The sequence below is a fragment of the Natator depressus genome, chromosome 14 (assembly GCF_965152275.1).
Source record: "Natator depressus isolate rNatDep1 chromosome 14, rNatDep2.hap1, whole genome shotgun sequence".
Taxonomy (NCBI): domain Eukaryota; kingdom Metazoa; phylum Chordata; order Testudines; family Cheloniidae; genus Natator; species Natator depressus.
Genome location: NC_134247.1, coordinates 25,560,189 through 25,582,587, shown reverse-complemented (window position 1 = coordinate 25,582,587; position 22,399 = coordinate 25,560,189). Strand labels below are relative to the sequence as shown.

Below are 22,399 nucleotides of genomic sequence, written 5' to 3'. Positions count from 1 at the left end.
GAGTTACTGCAGCTCCATAGCCACCCAGCAGATGTGTCTGGGCCCAGCACTGTGGTACCTAGGTGGCTGCTTGCAAGTGTAAATATGAGGCCACGCCCCAGACCCACCCACTGATTTTTCTGATCTCAGTTCAGTGTCCAGTACCTGGAAGGCTCCTTTAATTGCCATCTATTTAACTGGCCACAGAATTCAGATCTAGGTTTCAAACCGGGTGGTGAAAGCTGAGGGACTTTGCCGGGGGAATGAGGAGTTGATGTGCAGTGTGGATCAAGCTCTGGGTTTGAAGCCCGAGTGTGGTTTTGGCTGGGGCCCATTGCTAACAGTACCCTCTGCTTGAGAGCAGCTCTGGGCCTGCCCAGATCCACACAGTTGCCAGCTGGAAGCATCCAACTCAGGCATATAAAGGAAAAAGCTGCTCAGTGTCTGGCAGCACCCAGGAAAATGAACAGGTCATCAGGGGGCCTATTCTGGGTAGCGTGGTGTGATGACCGTGAGCTGCTAAGCCTGGGATGGAGACCAGGGGCGGTAGCTCGGCTGCTCTGGTACAGTGGAACTCTCTATAATAAGAGCAAAGTGTGTCCGTGCAGGAGACAGAGCTTTCTCTGTTCCCAGGGCTGTGGAACGAACAGCCCCAAACGCAGGACCAGCCCAAACCTCCCCACCTCCTACTCCAAGTGCCCAGCACACGTCTCTGAGTGGCCTCCCCTAACACCAACACAGTAACGCCTGCAGGGAGTATTTACAAAGGAGCACTAAGGAATGAATGGGTAAGGCAGGCTGGAGCGCTGTCAGCTTCACACCCGGCTATGGGGACTCATGGGGTTGGGGTAGGATGTGAAAACTCTAGGGTGAGCAAGGCTCCAGAGTAGGGTACCAGGGAGCAATGCTCAGGGCTCTGTGCACTTTTCAGTTAAGAAAGAAATGGAAAATTTCTTCGTCTTGAATGTATAAATCTCTGAGATGCCTCCAAGCCCAATGGGTTCACTTAGCCCTGTGCTCTCTACACACATGGCACGGCTGGGACAGCCCTTTGTCCAGGAGCAGAGCTCTTTGCTGCATGTCACCTGGTAGTAGGATGACCAGACAGCAAGTGTGAAAAATCAGGACAGGGGGTGGGGGGTAATAGGATCCTATATAAGACCCAAAAATCGGGACTGTCCCTATAAAATCAGGACATCTGGTCACCCTACCTGGTAGGGGAGCTGCTGTTTCATGATCCAAGGAACTGGCGTCAGAGGGCCCATGTTCCCTGGAGGAGCTGTTATTGAGGTGACATCAGGGAACCTGGCCGTGTTGGGAAGTTAAGTTGGAAGCTACTTGGCCACATGGACAGAGCAGGGCGCATGGTTTGATAAAGTGCCACTTTTTCAACCTAACCTGCATCCAGCTTCTCTCTTTGCTAATGAAACAGCTCCCTCCACTGTTAGGGTTGCCAGTTTTGGTTGAACGTATTCCTGGAGGTTTCATCACATGACACAATCTTTAATTAAAGATTAATCTTTATTTCCTGGAGGCTCCAGGCCAGTCCTGGAGAGTTGGCAGCCCTGTCCACTGTAGAGATTCTGCTCTTGCTCCTGGAGCCATGTGTACAGATACTGTGGGCTCCCCAGTGGCCACCCCAGATCTGCAGCCGCCCTGCTCAGGAAATGTTGGCCCCATTAAAATCTGGGAAAATAAATAAAAACACTGTTTGGTTCTGAGTCACTTGGTTGTCTTTCTCCAGTGACCCACCAACCATCCCAGGACGATCTCGAGTCAGGCAGGCAGGCGGGGCACAGTGTGACCAGGCCCTACACCAGGTGCACCCCTCATGGTCCAGAGCAGAGAGATGGCAGAAACGCTCGCCGAGCCCGACAGTCCTCGGAAGGGCTGCTCAGAAAGGCTGTCCTTGTACCTGAGCATGTGTGTGTGTGGGTATCTCACTTTGCCCACCCGCTTTATGGCGCAGAGCTGTGAGCGATGGCTGAGGCACGGGTGCCTTATTTTCTTGTGCTCTTTGTTTGAACACTGCAGTTGGGTTAGTATCTCCAAGACACCCTCCTATCAAAGGTGGAAGCTCTCAGAGCGTGGGGAGGGGACATGAGCTGTCGGGGAGTGCCACGATGCTTGTCGCTTGCTGTGAATAGTGTGTGTTGGGGGGCGGGGGGGGGCTCTTTCCCTGCCCTGTAAAACTCCACCAGCCATTTCAGGCTACAGAAAGTGAGATGGGCTGGGGTTGTTTATTGGCTAGTAATTTCCTCTGCCACTGGGTGTTCTGCATCGGAAGGAGGAGCCTCCTTGCTGCAATCCCAGCTGGAGCTGCTGTCCATCTGGGTAACTTTCCAGCGGTAGAAACTGTTGCAATGTTAGGAATGGAAGAGTCATAGCACAGTGCTCCCAGCTGTCTGCAATGCCTCCCTACTAGGGTGACCATACATCCCGTTTTGGCTGGGACAGTCCCTTTTTAGGCCCGTCCCGACTTCTTTGGCAAAAGTGGGCATTTGTTCCATTTGCTCTTGCCAACTTGACTACTTGGCAAGAGCAAACGGGACAAATGCCCACTTGTGTCAAAAAACTGGGGTGTGGAGGAACATGCTGGGGCGTGCGTGGCGATGCCAGCCCTGTGCAGGTGGGCAGGCAGGGGTCCAGCAGGGGGCAGGCAGGGCTCCAGCGAGCAGTGATGCCAGCCCCGTATGGGGAGGGGGAGGGCAGGGCTTGGGTGATCAACTCAGGCCCCTTGGGGAAGGGGGTGGCTTAGGTGAGCTGCTCTAGGCAGCCCTGTGGTAGGAGGGTTGGGGGGTTCTTGGGCCAGCCCTATGTGGAGTCCCATTTCCCCTTTGGGAAACATGGTGACCCTATTCCCTGCAGACACTTGTCTGTCACTGTCAGGAGGTCTCACCCTAAGATGCTGACCACCCTCCCTTCCCCCCAGAGCTGGATGTGGCCCAGCAGAGACCCAGCGTGTTTTGGCTGCTGGTGCAGATAAGGCCCAACAGCGCTAACCATGAAGTGCGATCACCCAGTGACTCCCAGGGAGAGCTTGCAGCAGAGCTCACTTGGTGCATTGTGCTCTGCACACGCCTTGGCTCTGTCCCCCAGCAGTCATGGTTAGTTGTGGCAGAGGAAGAGAAAGGCGCGAGGGGACAAGCACAGCAGGCTTTCTGGTGCAGGAGCTTTGCTGCTTGAGGTAAGGACTACCTGGCATAAGTCCCAGCACCCGCTCTGGCTGGTTAAGGAGAGGTGCTGGTGAGTTTCAGCGAGAGCCCCTGTTTCTTCCTGGGAGGCTGGTGGCTGCAGTAGAGAGCCCTGAGAGTTCTGGATCCTGTAATGGGAAGGGGATGCTCATGGCTCTGGCAGGGATGTGGTGTTCAGAATAGACAGAGAGGGCTAGTGCCACAAAGGGGACTCAGAGTGAGCACTGCAGTCCCTAATGTTAGGCGCCTCGTCCAGTCCACAGCCCGGGTGAGGCATTCAGCCTCCCTAGACAATGCCTGGGGAGAGTTAGGCACCTACGAATGGGAGCCACAACCCCAGCATGCAGAGTTAGCAGCTGCCTCTGCTCTCCAGGGAAAGGCATTGGAGAAGGGGACTGGATGCAGGGGCTCCCATGTCATAGGCGAGAGCTCTAACCAGAGCCAGTGCTGGGCATAAGCAGACTAAGCAATTGATTAGGGCCCCAAGCAGCTCAAGAGGCCCCTCTTCGGTATTTATTATGAGTTTTTTTTGTGTGTGTGTGTGTGTGTGTGTGTGTGAAAATTATTCCTGCTTTGGGCCCCCAATGGGCTAGCACTGCCTCTGCTAACCACTAGGCTACAGAGCCATTCTCATGCTTGAGCTCCCTCTCTGGGGCCCAATGAGTCTTTCATTAGTTAGCCACAGTGGAGCAGCTTCAACAGGCAAGAATGAGGGGTTCCCCACATCAGAGTACCCCATAGGTCGGTGGTTAGCACACACCCCTAGGAGGCAGCAAAGCCCTCTTCAGGCAGAGGAGAGTGTGAACCAGCATTTCCCACATGCCTGGTCTGTGCTCTAACCACTGAGCTACAAGTTACGAGGGAGATGAGGCTCCGCCTTCTTGCCCCCACCCTCCCAGCTGTTTTGTGGGAGCTCTGGGCCTGCAGCTGGGGTAGGCAGGGGATGCCTAGCTTCTCTCGGATTGTGCAGCGCCAGACGCCTAGCATGAGGCTGCAGTGCACAGGCACAGAGCCAAGGGCTCTGAGAGAGCGTCTTCTGCAAACAGGCACCAAGAGCGTTTTGGCGCCTACAGGTTCGGGGGCAGCTGGATGGGGGCTTGGTGAGTCCTAGTGAGGCCTGATTCTGAGATTTAGGTGCCTAAGGCCCATTGTGAATGCAGCCCTACAGTAATTCAGGTCTCCTTGGAAGAGCCAGGCACAGGCAGTGGTCTCAGAGATTGCCTCGGCATCTGCAAGAGAAACTTTCGCTTTTTATTATCAATAATAGTAACAATCCTGATAATTAAAGGATTTATTCTGATTGGCTAATTTATTCACATGAGTAAATGATCATCCAATCAGACCACAGTATTCCAACGTACACCATGATCAGAGAAATGGCACCAGAGCTAACGGACAATCCGTTCTCTAGCTGGGCCTGGGAACGCGCCAGCAGGCTTTGCTGGTTTCATGTGCAAAGCTGTGCCATTCTGCTTGTTCCTGAGAGTCCCGGGAAGCAAGGAGTCTCAGGCAAAGCTGGCAGGCAGGGCTCCCCACTGGTACATTGCTGCAAGCCAAGGGATAACAGAACGCAGCTCGATCTGTCGAGAGAGTCCAGCAGACATTTGACGCAGAAGCTAGTCATGCTGGGTGCCAGAAGCTTAGCTTCTGAGGCTTCCACAACACGCTGGGAAAGCAAAAGCTGTTTGGGCCAGCCTCGAGAGCACCAGCCATTTCATTCTAATGGGACAGTATAACTCACATCTGACCCAGAGATCAGCTTTTCTAAAAGCTCCAAGGCTCTTGCAACCCTCAGACCAAGAAAAATGCTCCAATTAGCTTGTTATGAACCTGCCAGTGAAAATGTGGAATTTAAATAAATACAGAGCCCTTAAGGCTGAGCCCCTGAGAAGCCCATAGTGAACTGTGTGACACTGCACCCATATTCGTCATAGTAATATTATTACAATATGCAAAAAGAAAAGGAGTACTTGTGGCACCTTAGAGACTAACCAATTTATTGAGCATGAGCTTTCGTGAGCTACAGCTGACTTCATATGCATCCGATGAAGTGAGCTGTAGCTCACGAAAGCTCATGCTCAAATAAATTGGTTAGTCTCTAAGGTGCCACAAGTACTCCTTTTCTTTTTGCGAATACAGACTAACACGGCTGTTACTCTGAAACCTATTACAATATGGTTATGGCATAATTATGATGCATTTTGTACAAGATAAGTCATGTCAAGTGTCATTGGAAAAGTTATGATTTGCTGAATATGATTATCCTATTTGTATGCATATATCCTTTTTGTATCTGAGATTATAAATACTGACTATAGAATCAAAGAATATCAGGGTTGGAAGGGACCTCAGGAGGTCATCTAGTCCAATCCCCTGCTCAAAGCAGGACCTAATCCCCAACTAAGTCATCCCAGCCAGGGCTTTGTCAAGCCTGACCTTAAAACCTTCTAAGGATGGAGATTCCACCACCTCCCTGGGTAACCCATTCCAGTGCTTCACCCCCTCCTAGTGAAAAAGTTTTTCCTAATATCCAACCTAAACCTCCCTCACTGCAACTTGAGACCATTACTCCTTGTTCTATCATCTGCTACCACTGAGAACAGTCTAGATCCATCCCCTTTGGAACCCCCTTTCAGGTAGTTGAAAGCAGTTATCAAATCCCCCCTCATTCTTCTCTTCTGCAGACTAAATAACCCCAGTTCCCTCAGCCTCTCCTTATAAGTCATGTGTTCACACCCTTCCTGCAGTGTGGGGCCCAAAACTGGACACAGTACTCCAGATGAGGCCTCACCAATGCCGAATAGAGGGGAATGATCCCGTCCCTCGATCTGCTGGCAATGCTCCTACTTATACAGCCCAAAATGCCATTAGCCTTCTTGGCAACAAGAGCACACTGTTGACTCATATCCAGCTTCTCATCCACCATAACATCTAGGTCCTTTTCTGCAGAACTGCTGCCTAGCCGTTCGGTCCCTAGTCTGTAGCGGTGCATGGGATTCTTCTGTCCTAAGTGCAGGACTCTGCACTTGTCCTTGTTGAACCTCATCAGATTTCTTTTGCCCCAAGCCTCTAATTTGTCTAGGTCCCTCTGTATCCTAGCTCTACCCTCCAGCGTATCTACCACTCCTCCCAGTTTAGTGTCATCTGCAAACTTGCTGAGGGTGCAATCCATGCCATCCTCCAGATCATTAATGAAGATATTGAACAAAACCTGTACAAAACTATGTATCTGTACTTCAATTGTAGTTACACCTGAGTAATGCCCACTAGACAAGATGCTTTCAGTCTAGATAGCTTTTTGGGAAGGGCCTATTCAGGACAATGAGCCATTAGGGAAAACAATAAGCCTTCCTGAGAATGCTCCAGCTAGCCTGTAAGTAATGGCTGATATGACTCTACAAGGACATAAGACCAGGAAAACATGATTCTGGACTCCACCTTGGGATGGCAGCATTTTTCCACAAACTGGTCTGGGAATCAAGTTTTGAAACAAAGGGCTCCCACCATATGCTAAAGCTATATAAGACAGGGAGTGACATCATCTGTGGTTCTTCACTCTCCACACAAGAAGACACTTGGAAACACTGAGGAACAAAGATTGAACTGGGGGAAGTGCTGGACTCAGGCTAAAGGGATTTATAGTTTGTGTATGAGAGACCTGGGGCTTCCCAGCTGCAATGCAAGTGCAGCTTGTCCCATAAGAATCTGCAGCCCGCTTGTCCCATCAGGCTGGGTGAGAATTTGCTAATTCATATTCTATCTTCCTAGTATCTTAGCCTTAGTTTGCATTTTGTTTATTTACTAGGTAATCTGCTTTGCTCTGTTTGCTATCACATATAATCACTTAAAATCTATCTTTTGTAGTTAAAGACTTATTTTATATTTTAATCCAAAGCAGTAAGCTTTGACTGGAGTGCTTGGGGAAAATCTCTGCTTGGTTACCACAAGTGTGCACTGTTCTCTTCACATTGAGGGAGAGGCAGACCAGATATTAAACCCATATACTGACCAGATTTGACCAGGGCAGGATGGTACTGCTCTGGGGTCCTAGGCTGGGAAGCTGGTGGTTAGAGAGCCTGCGTGTAACTGCAGCTGGGTGTGTCCCTATGTGTGTGAATGCTGATGAAAGTGCAGGCTGGAGGGCTTTGCAGCTTGTCACCACAGCACAGTGTGAGAGGGAGCCCAGGCTGGTGGGTCAAGGGGCTTAGTGGTACCTCAGTTCCAGGTGGCACCCCGGGACACTGAATTCAGTGGCTGTCCTTGTCCCAGCTGAGCAAAATGAAGCAGCAATCTGAGAGCAGAGAGAGTGACAAGACAAGAGGGTATTTAATAATGAAGGTGTTGTTGGTAACATAGCTGAGGAAACGTGTCTGTTTATAAGTTTTAAGTTGACAGCATCACTTTAAATAAGGAAATACATTTGTCGAGAGGAGAAAACTATCTGGGAAGCCCTGTACATTTAGGCAGTGCAGCAGCTAAACTACTCTGGATTCAAGTGCTGTTAAAATTCACCATGGAATGGTTTCTAAAATCGCTCACTTATAAAAAAAGAAATTCTTTTAACAAATCGCAACTTGTGATTGTTCTAGCTACCAGTGTCTGGTGAACATTTGTACAATAGAAAAGTGGTGCTTTAAATAGTGACTTTAAAAAGCTACTAACATGTTCTTTATACAACATGCAACAACATAATACCTCATCAACTGAGGCCAAAGAGGGCTGCAGAGACTCCTCCTCAGGCTCCAACAAATCTTCAGCAAGTTGCCCACATGGGAGTGTCCCCCCCCCCACAGTCCCTTTGCACTGGGCTCTTCCCCAAATGACTGCATGGCCAGCGTGCTGCCCTTCCAGTAACACAAATATTAAATACACGCGGGCTGTAAATATTTTAACAATCTTTGTCAGCAACAATATTTACTTTTGCAAAACAGCTGACAGGTAATTCCTAAAAACGTAGATGCATCCCTAAAACAGTAGACATCAGATTCTTTGGTGGAAGCCAAATGGTGACAAGATGGCCGTTTGTCACCGGGGAGCCCAGTGAACAATATTGCACCGTGATTCAGAGGAGAAAGGCAGGTGGTTTCCTACTGCAGCCAGTGCTGCAGCAAAGCATCCATCTCTGATGAACTGGGAAGAACGAGCTCCTCTAGCCTTGTGGATTCACAGCTGTTCTCTGGATGACCTTGCTCTGAGCAGAGCAACTGGTGGGGCAGCAGTAAACTCAGAAAATGGAGGGAGAGAGGTGCGAAGGGGAGAGGGATGGCAGGGAGGAGGGCTGGCATAGGGAGCATAGACTGCACAAGCAGATGGTCACACAAACTCCAGCCGCAATTAAGGGCCTGTTCTGACCCATTGCATTTCTTGGGGAACACACAGGAGGGGCTATTTATTGCAATTGAATTTCTGTGGCTCTCCCCCACCCTCAGGGTTCCCTGCAAGTTCAGGGTTGAGGAGAGGTTCATCCTCAGGTTTCTTATACTGCAGAGAAAAGTGCAAGGGATTCCCCCCAGAGCTTCTGTTTGTTTACTTCCTGGTTCAACATACTCCTTGTCCCCTGCTGGAGACATATTTATACCACACCAGTTACTTATACCACATCAGTAGGAAATTGACAGCTCTGTCAGTGCATCGGGTTCTTTCAGTAGCTCTATGAGCAACCTGAGCAGCTGGAGTCAGGTATCAGGACATCTGTGGTGTGGGCTTCTTTGAGGTTAAATTATAAAATGTAACTGTGCAGCATGGAACACGCCTTGGCTTTCACTCACTAAAAGTGACCATATGAGATGTGCTCACATGAGTTCTGGTACATCTCTGACATGGCACAACTCCCCGCCCTTGACTGGACAGCAGCTGTCTGTGCTATGGGGACTTTGCTTCAAAACCATTTTGGATCAATGACTAATTGGAATGGAGACTGGAAGCAGAGCGAGGTGAACCTGGCTGTACAGTGCAGTGTGTTTTGTCACTGTGGTGGGCAGACAGCATGGCACTAGCTACCCACAATACTTCTGACCAAACTGGGCCTTTCTCCATGGCTAAGATGTGCCGTGCAGTATTTCCTAAAGGAGATGAGGCAGCTTTCAGTAGCAATGCCTTGGACCCTGTTCTGGATGCTTTCATGCTTCCTCCCAGGTGAGGTCTCTTTTCCACACAATATGTCACGAGCTACTCCAGTTCTCATGTGAATGGCTGCTAAAACTGAAAAAGTATAAAAAAATGTTTTAGAGAAGTCTAATTTTTAAAAGGCATCAATAGCCACATAGGTGTGAAACATAAAGGCTCAGCGTCATTGTGCTGACAATTCTTAGTCACTGAAAAAGGAGAGGAATTATGTATTGGGAAAAATACTCCAGTTTCCCCTGACTGGTTCGCACATTAGCCCTTTGGGCCAGGACTCAGTTCCTGTTGGTTCTATTGTTTAATGAAAGGACTTGTGGTTGGCTGCTTTTGCTGTACATTCCCATCTGTAGTGCCCCCACCTTTCACCACTGCTGTAAGTGAAGGTCCATGGTGGTGTTTAAGCTGAGATCAGTAACATCTAGGAAATCTATATTGAAGAGGCTGGGCCCGGTGGTGGTGAAAGAGCCAAAGCCAGTGGCTGAGCTAGGTGGGGTAAGATCCAGCCATTCCATCGTTTCCCAGGGCGATTCAGTGAAACTCATTTGTAAACCGGAGCCTTCAGTGGAGGAGGGTGACAGCTGGGTCTCCATGGGCGAGAGAGGAATCTCCTGGGATGTCAGAAGTTCATCTGCAACTTTGCTGGAAAACCCATCGATCAGCCCTTCAAAGTGAGACTCCTCACCGCCCATTTTCAGGAGGGGGATCTCGCTGACCTTTCCCAGGGGACTCTGGGAATTTAATAAGACTTCGAGGTGAGTGTCATTGCTGCCTGTGCAGTGGTCAAATGAGAGTTGGGCTGAGGAAACATGTTCAAACGGAGCAGAGGCCTTTGGAAGTGAAGTGCTGGTGTTCCCTGAAGACACCGTTATCTGAGGTACTTTTTGGAGGCAGGAACGATCTTCTTTGGCAATGGCTGGCATTTCTGTTTGCAAAAGGAAATGGAGAGATTAGACCCACGCCATGTAACAGCCTGAGCCATCTGCACTGGCCACATGCTTTGACTACCTGCTTTCCCTCAGAGCCTACCCCACCGTTTTGCTCCTCTCAGGGTTCCCCCAACCTTATCAGTGCAAAAACGGACATCTTCCAACAAGTCCTCCTTCCTCCCTGCACCATTTACCCCACACACACACTTCACATCCATCCACCAGCTCCCTTTTCTCCAGCTTATCAAACACAAACTGCCTGTCTTCAGTTGCAAGGCTCTTCCTGGCTTAGCCCTGTACTACTTATCCTCTTATCTGCAGTCATGCTGCCGCCAAGGATGCCAGCCTACATTGCCCATGAGTTTGATTTTCCAATACATGCCCCTGTGCATGGGAGGAGTTCCCCAGAGACATGTGAAAACCCATCACACTGTCCTCCTTCAACTGCCTCCTTGCAACAACCCTCTGCTAAGAGACCCAGTTAGCTCTCGGCCGTGCTGGGACAGAGAGTGCACTGGGACTGTTGCTACTGACACGGATCAGCATGGTCTCACTGGTGAAAGGAGAGCCAGCCCAGGGTATGTGGGGAAAGTGCGGCACTGAGTGGATGGCCCAACGGACTCTCAGGCTCGGGGTGACTCAGGATCAGAATGTTGCTCTGACCCTTTGTAAACAGGACACCTGGGTCCTTGGCTTTCTTGTCAAATCACCCCAAAATGGCCTGGTTTGTCCATGTCATACAGGGCTCTGCTAGTACCAGCCCTCAACTGCTCAGCTTCCAAAGTCACCACAAGGCCTACTCATGGAACGTTATAATCAGCAATGCCCGAGAACACGGAGCCAGCCCATCTAAGGAGCGAGTGACAGGAGATGCTTTTAAAGTTTGATTACCTAGTATGGAAGCCAACTGACAGCTAAGCATCAATGATGCTTTCTCGATAGGCACTGGCATATGGACAGGGTACAGACAATGGCCCTATAGGCCATCATCAGAGCAGATAATGCATCTTTGTAGCTCGTATGTGTGGACAAGGGGCATAATTAGTGTTCCCCAAAGGGATGGGCCTAGGCAATGCTTGGCCTAGACATGGCCATGGTAAATGAGTGTGGAAAATGGGCACTGTGTGACTCAAAAGCCATTAGTGGTTCACTACTCCGTGTCAGCAATACCTGCCAGGCCTGACAGAGTCATTGTAACCAGCACATGGCTGGCATAGTATTTATCTCTAAAGACTGTCATATGAGGTATCAAATGAAAGCTTATATTCTATTGGTCTGCATAAGCATCATGAGATGTCTGTAACAGGTGTTCTTCAAGAAGTTGTATGTATGTGCTAAAAATAGGTTTACACTAGGTAACTGGGCAGGGCTGATAACAGAGGTTATCAACACAGACAAAGGAATGTTGCTTTACCTGGCTGCATAGGTCTCAGATGTAAAGCAAGTCTAAGTCAATGGGAATTACATTTGCATCGGAGGCAAAAGGGACGAACATGTTAATAGGCTAAGAAAGCTGCATGGCTTCAGCTCCTGGGAGAGGAAACAGCAGAGGAGAAGACCTTTATCTGGGGGCACACTTCCAAAGGATACAGTGCCAAGGCTTACTGGACTGTAAGAAGGGTGTCCCCCTTTGCTGAGCAAATAGGACAGCACTTTTTGTATCCATGAAAGCTGGATCCTGGCCATGGTGGCTGGTGATGCTGAGAGGTTGCTTTAGGTAAGCTGCTTATCTGAGACCAAGATTTTCACCTGCTAAAGTTATGTTTGTCTCTTAGAAGTGTGTTACACTCTGTTTTATTTGTAACCATTTCTGTGTTCATTACCCTTCTTTATATCATTGAAATCTCAATCTTTCTTAATAAACCTCTCTGTTAGATCATATGAAGACCTCTGGGCTGTAATACTAAGCAAAGCGTGAATTCTTAGTTGGAGATAGCAAGATAATTTCTGTGAGTGGCCAATGGCAGGGGCTGGGTGCTCCAGGGGAATGGTTTCTGAGGGGGCTCAGGAACTGCAGTGCACAAGTGTTACCTGTAAGGCAAAGTAAGGGCTGACAGAGCCCCGAGAAGTTTGTTTGGCATCGGTAGCAACTTAGCACCAGCAAATCTCTCTCTAGCTGGAGCAGAGGGGTCACACAGTGACTAACAGCTCTGGGCCCCCTGAGAAAGCATCACAGGATCATTGTTCTTTGTGGGGAATGGGCACAGACAGAGCTCTCTAGGGAATGGGTGCGGGCGGTGCTCTCTCTCTAGGGAACGGGTGTGGGCGATGCTCTCTCTCTAGGGAACAGGCACAGGTGGTGCTCTCTCTCTAGGGAACGGGTGTGGGCGGTGCTCTCTCTCTAGGGAACGGGCGCGGGCGATGCTCTCTCTCTCGGGAACGGGCGCGGGCGATGCTCTCTCTCTAGGGAACAGGTGCGGGCGGTGCTCTCTCTCTAGGGAACGGGTGTGGGCGGTGCTCTCTCTCTAGGGAACGGGCGCAGGCGGTGCTCTCTCTCTAGAGAATGGGCATGGGCGGTGCTCTCTCTCTAGGGAACAGGCACAGGTGGTGCTCGCTCTCTAGGGAACGGGCGCGGGCGGTGCTCTCTCTCTAGGGAACGGGTGTGGGCGGTGCTCTCTCTCTAGAGAACGGGCGTGGGCGGTGCTTTATCTCTAGGGAATGGGCACGGGCGGTGCTCTCTCTCTAGGGAATGGGTATGGCTGATAACCACAGGACAAGCTCTCCACAGGAAAGTGGTTACAGTAATGCACATGAGGATTTGTTAAAAGCAAAGCTCCCCAGCAGTGGTGGACATGTGCAGGGCGCCTCCAAAGCACTGCTCCACTTGTGTAATGGAAAACAAAGCTTTAAAACCAGCCTCAGCCATTCCTTCCTCAGGGAAAGCCAATGCAAGATGTTAGCCTCAAAGAGGCTGCTCCAATGGGGCTCTCACGGTCACCACGGCGCTGAGCATGCTTTTCCAGCAAGGGCACTGTGTGTAAGGTATCAAATCTCTGCCTACCTCCACTCTCAATCAGCACATCCAGGAGCTCGTCCATTTGCTGACTTCGAGTCATCTGCTGCAGCAAAACACCACAAGAGGAGAGCAGGGGGTTAGAAGCGGTTTCTCAGGCCAGGGGCCAGAGCACAAGATGCAGCTTTGCTAGTCCTAGAGTGCTGGAAAGGTGAGATCCCATGCTATGCTGAAGAGTATGCTGAAACCCCAACGTGTGACTGGGATTGGCATCCAGAGACGGGGAAGACAAAGGGGATCCCTGGGACCAAGAGGACTCTCCATGCAGTGTGGATGTGCTTGGCTCCCGATTTCCTAATTTGCTGTGGCTAGTGAGCAATGAGCTGGTCTCTGTCCCTCCCTGCAGGTAGAACTGAGCTCATAGGCTCCATGGTCGCTGCACAGCCATCTATTACAACCATTTAAATCAGCCTCTGCTTTGCAGCTGGGCTTCAGGAGCCTGAGGACCAAGTTGGGTGCACACAGTCTCCCTGGGACTCTTATGCCCAGCACACCCAGTGCTTGCCCCAGAAGATGCCTGCTCCCCCATGCCCTCATCCCCCTGCTGTCCAGCTGAGCCTTGCTGATGAAATGCACTTTCCTTGTTGTTTCCTTTGATTTAAATACAAAATGACTCCTTGTCCCCCAGCCATTATATGCCAATATTTAGTGCTATCCAATGGCCCACGTAGGATGAGTTTGGTGGTCTCAGTCTAGTTACCAATGGAACTACTATCCACCATCACTGCTGGCACTAAGTGGCACCCTGATTGCAGTCTCATGAGATGCCAGGGATGAAACGGACGACGGAGACTGAGCTACCCCCTCCACCTCAGGCACAAGGCTGAGGCACTCTGGCAGGGGGCAGAGCAGGCCAAACTTGTACTTGCTCTGGGTCTAACTACAGGAGCCAAGATTTTCCAAAGTGACTAGTGATTTGGTGTGCCCAAGTCGGGACACTTCAAAGGGGCCAAGTTTCCAAACAGTGTTGAGCACCCCCAACCGCTTGGAGCTCACATCCATTTGAGGTGTCTCAACTTGGGCACCAAAAACTGGAGCTCTCCGTATCACTAGCCCCTTCTGCTCTGCTTGACCAGGGCATCAGTCTGCAGAGCTGTCAGCCTAGCACCTTCACCAGCACAGTATTCAAGTCAAATCAAGTCTGATGCTTTTCTGTCACACTGAGACAATTGTTTAGCAGCTAACGCCTGGATGCACAACAGGGGTTAGGCAGCTAAGGCCCAGTTTCTGGAGCACTGCAATGCACAAAACTCCAGCTGCTCCCATAGGTGCCTAGGGTTACTCAGCGCCTAAGAGTTTGCAGTAAAAGTTCCCTAGTGCCTGTGTTCCTGCCGCTGGGCATGTGCATCTGGCCCCCTGTGGGCATCCGGGTGCTGATCTCCCACCTACGCCCCGGAGCAAATTCACAAACTGGGGGAAGAGCGGTGCTTGGCCGCCTAAGTCACATGCGGGACCCCGTCTGACAGGCACACTCAGAGGCTACCCACCTCTACTGGCTGGGCCCTCAGGTGAGCTCACACAAAAGAATACCCCCTTCAGGTAGCAGTAGGACTTGAACCGGGGTGGGGAAAGCTTTCCACATCCCTGGTAAGACCCCTAACCACTAGGCTGACAGTTCTGGGGTTATCACTGTTCTCCTTCCCTCTGGGATTCTTGCTGACAGCACAGGCACCGAGTGCCAAGAGAGCATTTGCACCTACCTCTGACCATGTACCCCTGTCATTGGCCTCTCCCGTTGGCTAGCTCATGCCTAGTGTGCTGGCTTTTGTGGATTGCAGTCTAAGGTGCCTCACTCTCCCCATTCAATGGACAGGGAGCCTGGGCACCCAACTCAGGCTTTGTGGATCACAGTGATCTTCTAGGCACCTAATGCCTTTTGTGCACTTAGGCCTAAAATGTCAGTTCAAGCTATTTCTCGTACACATCCAATGTGCCTGCTTCACTCACAGACCAGGCGATGTGCTGTAATCGCCACAGCTGCTACTTCCATAAAACTCAATCAAAACAAAACAAGATCAAAATGGTAAAACCTATTCCTGTAGAAAATAAAAACCATGCAGTTACCTGCTTCACTGCATCCGCATAGGATGGAGGCTGCTTTACCTCCGAGAGGGCTGGGCTTGACTTACAAAAACTTGGGGATGGAATAGAAAACTTTTGACCTGCCTGCGTAGTCATCTGCGTGGGGGAAATATAGGGAAATGTAATCAATCCACAGGCAAAAGGTTATGCTCCTCTCTGCCTTTCTTGCTACCTTTATTTGGGGCCCAAGCCGCCTCTCACCCCAGTGTAAACCAGAAGTAACTCCACTGGAGTCAGTGGTATTACACCAGTGCCAAACCAGACTAAGTGAGGGAAAAATCAAGCCTGGGGGCAGGACAGATCAATTCAGGAGACTAGTTATGAGTTCCCCTAGCTATGAGGAAACCATTCAGGACTGTCTGTATGCACAGTTCCTGTGCATTTTAACATGAGGTGACCCTGAGCAGTTTGTCTTTCAGCACCTCCGTTCAGCTCAGCTCTGACCATTCCTACACCAGAACAAGAGGAAGAGCAAAACCAGGCAAAATAATATGCTGGTGAAAAATACTGGCCAAACATAGACAGCAAGGTTACCAAAGATACCGCGTTACTGGTGCATGAACCCACCTCTCCTGCCCTTATCTCCCTTCTTACAGCAGCCCTAGCTGATCCTGACCAGGTCTTATGCTAATCAGTGCAATGCTTGTTTGTTGACACCCAACCCAAATTCCACTGTATGACTCAATTGTCTGAATCACTGGACAATGCTCCAGCTAGGAAATGCAGTAACCCCAGCACTCATCTGTACTGCCCCTTGTCAAAGGGTCTCTAGAGGCACAGTGGGTCAATTCTCTGGACCTTCTCTGAAGATCTGGTTTACATGGGTTAGGGCATCCTTGCAAAACTGTCATACTTGACCCCCCTCAGCCTGAAATCTCCTGCCCTTCACTTCTGATGATCATGGAAAAACTGTTTCTGTTTTAAATGTCCCAATTACTCGCCCTAAGTAAATGGTGAGAAGAATACTGTGAGGCCGGATTAAGCCACAAGGGAATGAGTTGCACAGGTTTTATCCTGCAGTTTTTCTAATCCCACCCATTTCACCACTTCAGAAAACAGACGCAGAACATTTACAGAACCAGTGGTGTCTTCTGCTTAGAAGGGGCTCACGCACTGGCCTAGCAGGAATCTTGCAACTCAAAGATGAGTTTCTTGGTAGAGGTTCTGAGGGAAACTTGCTAGAACACCTGCTCATTTTGTTCTGGGTTCTTGCCAATGAATGTGACTGAGTAGCATTCTGCATGCAGCCTGTTATGCAGCAGGCCAGACAACATCAGAATGGTCCCTTCCGGCCTTAAAGTCTATGAATCTGTGAAAAGATTAGCTACCAACCCCCTCCCTGCAGATAACAAATTCCTTTCCCTTTCCTTCTACTTTGCTCCAAGACTGCTCTGCCCCTGCTGACTGGCTCTGTCTCCCCTGTTCCCATGGTGTTATCATGGCAAGGTGCAGCATGACTGTGGCAGGCAGTGTTATTTCTGGGAGTGTTGATTAGTGTGGGAGTGATGCACACATATCCCAGCAGCAGCAGCTGGAGCTCCTTCTTCACCAGGATTCTCAGTGACCCATCAACACCCCGAATGGGAATCAAGAGGAATGGCTCAGATCCATCTCACAGAGAGCACAGGTCATTAATGCTGCTCTGTCCTACACGCCCTCCTCAGGTGAGGACCCCCGGCACTAGTGTGACATCCCAGCTGGAGATCTGAGAGGCAGCCCCAGCTGGGAAGGACTCACGCCAAGCACAGTTAGGCTCAGAACCTTCCCAATGGCCTCGCTCACATCAGGGCAGAGGAGGGGGTTGCTGTGGGACAGGGAGCTGAGAAGACAGAAGAGCTGCCCTGGTTATATTGTTTATAGGTTGGCCTGGGTTATGGTGTCTGATTTTTAGCCACGTGAGGAGAATGTGGCCAGAGACTGGAACTGCAGAGGTAGGGTGAGGTGCCCCCCACGGCACCCGATATGCAGCCCCAGCCTCTCTCCACCCACCCTGCCAAATGGTGTCAATCGGAAATTTTGGGCTTGCAAATGTTCCATGCCCCCAAACGCTGACATCTGCACATGCAATTCAGGAGAGTCAGACACTCCTAATTCACACACACAGCTGGGCATGCAGAGTTGACCTGAGTGCAAACACAAGAGACACTGAAATAAAGGCGATGATTAGAGGCCACTTTGGAAATTAAAATGATGACATTGTGCCCCTGCTCCCTATGCCATGACCCTCATGCTCCCCAGGGCACAACCCGGCTCCCTGTGCCATTCCCCCTGCTGCTCCCCAGGGTACGACCCGGCCCCCTGTGCCATTCCCCCTGCTGCTCCCCAGGGTACGACCCGGCCCCCTGTGCCATTCCCCCCTGCTGCTGCCCAGGGTACGACCCGGCCCCCTGTGCCATTCCCCCCTGCTGCTCCCCAGGGTACGACCCGGCCCCCTGTGCCATTCCCCCTGCTGCTCCATGTGGTACAATCCTGTGCAATGGAGCTATAAAGACGAGGACTACAATGCCCCATGGCACATACCCTTCCCCAGGCCAGGTAAGGGGACAGAGCTGTTTGTGGAACCGGCTGTGACTGCTGGACATCGCAGCTGGTTGCAGGTCTGTGTGTGCCTTATATGGAGCGACAGAAGCTGGCCAGGGAGCCAGTGCAGAGTGGCCCTATGAGAGTCACGAACGAAGCCTGGCTTGGTAACCCCCAAATGCTTATTTGCTGGAATAGAGACTGGATGGAGAGGGCACCCCAGGCACGAGGCTTTAAAAGCCCCATTCACACACTGCTATTGCTCAGTTTGAACTGTAACAGTTTAAGCCTCTGTACCTGGGTATTTGCACCTTCGCCCCTTCCCTGCCATCCTAGTAAACCCCTTTCCCTTAGTCACATGCCTGAGTGGGTATGGGACCCTCCAAGGCTGGGCTACAAGGCCTAGCTGCTGAAGGCTACTGGCACCCTAGGAGTTTTGGGTACAGAGGAACCCAATAATTACACCTGCTCCCTGCTGCAACTCTGTTGCTCTCCACAGTACAACCCTGCTCCCTGTGACACCCCACAATATTGCCCTGATCCTGCTGCCTGTGTCACCTCCTATATTACCCCACTCCCACGGCCTGTGTCACCTCCTCCAGTACCCAGCTCCCACTGCTTGTGCCACCACCCAAATTACTGCCCCCTCCTGTGCCCTGTGTCACCCACTACAGTCTCCTGCTCCCTTTGCAACCTGCATAGTTTCTCCCTCCCACTGCCCGTCACTCCCAGTGCCCTGCTCCCAGAGTCACCCCCCAGTCTTCCCTCCCTGTCACCCCAGAACGCCCCCTCCCCCCGCTGGTGTCACCGCTGGAGCGCCCTCTCCTCCCTGCCTGTCACCCCCAGAGTGCCCCCTCCCTGGCTAAGTCACCCCCACAGCGCACCCTCACCCTGCTTGTGCCACCGCCACAGGGCCCCCTCTCCCTGGCTGTATCACCCCCACAACTTCCCCCTCCCCTGCCTGTCACCCCCAAAGGGCCTCATGGGTGGCGTGTAATGGAGGCTGGGGGAGGCTAAGCCTCCGCTAATGCTTCCTGCCATGGCCCTGGGGCCAGGACCCAGCAGGGCTCAGAGCTCCTCTGGCTGTCCAGGACTTGGGGTGGCTCAGGCAGAGCATTCAGGGCGGTTTGGGCAGATGAGCAGGGACTTGTGGTGGCTCAGGTGCGCAGGTCAGCACTCAGGGAAGGGCAGGCCAACCGTCTGGGGCTCCTCCGGCCGCAGTGGGTGGCTTGGGGCTCCTCTGGCTCTGGTGGGCAAGAGTGAGGGGGCCTTGGGAGGATGGGGCAGGACAGGGGGCTAGCCTCCCTGAACAGGGGGGTTCACGGAGAGCCCCCTCCCCCCTGCCTGTCACCCCCACAGGGTCCCCTTCCCTGGGTTTGTCACCCCCACAGCTTCCTCCTCCCCACCTGTCACCCCCACAAGCCCCCTACCCTGCCAGCGTTACCCCCACAATGGCCCTCCCACCAGAGTCACTCCACAGCACCCCCTGCCCTGTGTCACCCCCACAGTGCATCCCTTCCCATCGCCCCCACAGTGGGCCTCCCCCACCTGTCACACACACAGTGCCCCCCTTCCCCGTGTCACTCCCACAGCACCCCCAGCTCTTGCAATGTTTTTGCTGTTACAGGATTGGCTGGTACGGGAGCCATCTGTGATGAGCCCACCTTCTGGGGGTGAGCAACCAATCAGATCTGCTGCAGGCAGAGCTCCCCCTCCCTCTCCCCTCAACAGCCAGAGCCATTCTCACAGGAAGGGAGGGCGAGATAAAGAACCCAGCTGCTCCGGGTGGCCCCGCCCCCTCCTGCCTCTCCCCCTGTGAGCAACGGAGAAGGGAGGGTTCCTCTTCCCCTCCCTCCGCTTTTCAGCTCCCGCCTGGGTCAGGGCAGAGGGGGATGAGGGGCACCTGGAGCTCCCTAGCCTGGAACAGGGAGAGGGGACCCTGCTGCAGCCCCCAAGCCTGGAAGGGGCAAGACCCAAAGGAGGAGCAGAGAGGGGCTGAAGTCTGGGTTGGGGCTGTCGCGGGGACAGCATTCATTGCTGGGCAGGGACGGGCAGTGTAGGGTGAGAGCTCCTGCAGCAGGGCCCAGAACCCACTCCCCCGTAAAGCTGGGGGCACTGGCAGCACTGATTGTCACACCCCCCCCGCCCGGGAATAGCAGGGGAGCACCAACACACGACAAACCAAATACACAGCATCAGCACTGTGAATGGCTCAGGGATGGGGGCTGACTCACGGTTTCTGATCCCTGGAGGTCAGCAATGGTGTGCAGTCTCCCCTGTCAGAGCCGGCACTGGGTATAAGTAGACTAAGCAATTGCTTAGGGCCCCAAGCAGCTCAAGGGCCTCCCTATTTGCTTTTTTAGTATGTGTTGTGTGGGTGGCCCCCCAAAATATTCCTGCTTAGGGCCCCCTGGATTTGGGTAAGCAACCCCCAAACCAACTGTACTGCCTGTGCCCCCGGATTCCCAGAGCTGCCCTCCTCTTCCTGGGCTGCACTGCTCCTGCCCATGTTGCTCCTGTCATTTTGTTCCTAACTGTCCCTCGATTGTGAACACATCCAGTGTCACCAGGGTCTTGGCAAACTCACTGGAGCTGGTCACTGCATGTGCTCAGGATTTGGCCCTTCCAGCTACTCTGACCTCAGCCTGTGTGGTGGAGGCAGCTTGCATGGAGCGGTAGCTGTGTCTGGGCACACCCTGTGCAGCACACCCACGCTCCTGGGTGATGAGCTCTCCCTGGCACTCCTGCTGCTCTCTTCCTGGGTGCCAAGGAAGTCAGTAGGCCAGGTGGCCCAGGCTGGAGAGGAGCTCACGGGACTCCTGACCTGTGGCACTGCTTTGTGTAGAGTCACAAAGATGCAGCCTACAGCTTGGTGAGGGGAGACGGAGCAGATGCTACTCCACTCACTACTGCCCTACTTTGACCATGCTAGCCCTGTTTGCTCCTGGGATAGAACCCTTGGCTCTGCCTGGAGAACTCCCATTTGCGCATGCGCTTTAAGCCTGGGCTCCCATGCTGCAAGCCAAAGACTGTTCTGTGAGTGCCCGAGCTGTAGGGGAAAACCCAGTCTGTTTTGTGCAGCCCTGTTGTGCTCACATGGGCCAGTTTACGATTCTGACAGAGACAAAGCTGCCGAGTGATACAATTTAGGGGCAGCTGCACATCCTGCTTCCAGGCAGGACAGGGAGCAAGGATGTGGAAGTGCTGCAGGACAGGCTGTTCCTCTGGTGTTCCAGGGTTGTCAGAGTCAGGGCACATTGGAGAGCTCATGGAATGGCCTGTGCCCAACCTCATTCCCAGGCCAGAGAGATTTGGATAAACAACCCCCAAAGCAACCTTTAATACCAGTGCAATCTCCATTGAGATAGGACAGAATGGCATTAGCCTTGTGCATTCCCCACTTACCGCTGCTGGGCGAAGTCGATTGCTGGCCTGTGGGGAAACACTGCGCCCTTCTCCCTGCGAGCCAGGGGACACAGAGAGAAGGTAATGGCTGTTAGGGGATGGTGGCAGACTGATATGCTGTGGGCTCTTTGCAGTCCCAAGTGGAGAATGCTGTGGAGAGCACTGTGGGCTTAGAAACGTGGAGGAGGTGATGGTGCTCTTGCCCGCTGACTCCATGCAAAGACTGTTTACAATGTGAGGCAGTTGCGGTGTCCCACAGTTACTTAGTTTATCCAAGCTGTTCGCTTGGGCTTTCAAGGCAGTTTGTTTTGATGAGAATGGACAGCTGGATACTGCGTTTTCTTGCTTGATAGGAACACTGAAGAAATGCTGGGTGGGTGGCTGCTTCTCCTCCAGGCCATTGTTCCTTTTTCGCTTCTGGAGTTGCATCCTCAGCTCTTCCACCTGTCTCTGCTCTTGTTGCAGCTTCCACGTCAGTTCATTGATGACCTTCTGTTTTTCCACCAGCATCTTGTCTTTCTCTGTGTCGATCCCTTCCAGTTCCAACTGGATGCTCCCTCCATTCATGCTGCCCATTAGGCTTTCTTCAGCACTGCCATGCACAGGGGATGGTTGGAGACCAAACTGTGGAGAAGTTATTGGTCCATCATTGAATGTGTCTGGTAAGGAGCCACTGACGGAAAGGTCAGAGGATGCTGGGGAGATGGGTGGGGAGGAGCTGGTGCTGCCAAACTGATAGAAGCTGCTGGATAGCATGCTGGCCGAGGGCTGTGACTGGTAGCTTGACAGTGTGTTTGTTGGGGTGACTGGAAAGGTGACCGTCGTTATTTCATTGAAGTTTGGCACCACGCTGCCACTGCAGTCCTGGAAGGGCCGCAGACGCTCCATCAGTGCCGTTTTTGTACCGGATACGGGGAGGCCTCTTATTCGGAGCTGCTGCCTCAGTTCTGACACCTAGAAGCAGAGCCAGCCATTTAGTGACAGTCACTTCTAGCACCTCTCCTCACTGTCATGCTCCTTACACACTTGTGGGGAAATACCCTGCTGTGGATATTTCCAGCAGTGAGAGTTCTCCTGGCCTCCTGCCTGATGGGACCGAGCCCCACCCCTCACTGTTACTCACAGTCACTAGAAGCCCCATACACAGCCTAACAGCC

General features: G+C 52.1%; 1 protein-coding gene across 7 annotated transcripts in view; it reads right to left on the bottom strand.

The window, feature by feature from the left end:
• Positions 1 to 6,660: 6,660 nt before the first annotated feature.
• MYOCD (myocardin) overlaps positions 6,661 to 22,399 on the bottom strand; it is a 92,336-nt gene continuing 76,597 nt past the window's right edge. For 4 of the 7 annotated variants that reach the window (XM_074971159.1, XM_074971166.1, XM_074971164.1 and 1 more), the window contains 4 exons: positions 21,243 to 22,196; positions 15,300 to 15,413; positions 13,224 to 13,281; positions 6,663 to 10,218 (listed from right to left, as the gene is read on the bottom strand). In XM_074971159.1, coding sequence (XP_074827260.1) covers positions 9,659 to 10,218; positions 13,224 to 13,281; positions 15,300 to 15,413; positions 21,243 to 22,196 — 1,686 coding nt within the window. In that variant the 3' untranslated portion in view covers positions 6,663 to 9,658. Of the gene's footprint in view, positions 10,219 to 13,223; positions 13,282 to 15,299; positions 15,414 to 21,242; positions 22,197 to 22,399 lie in introns of all 7 variants that reach the window. The other 3 variants (XM_074971160.1, XM_074971165.1, XM_074971163.1) reach the window with 3 other exon arrangements.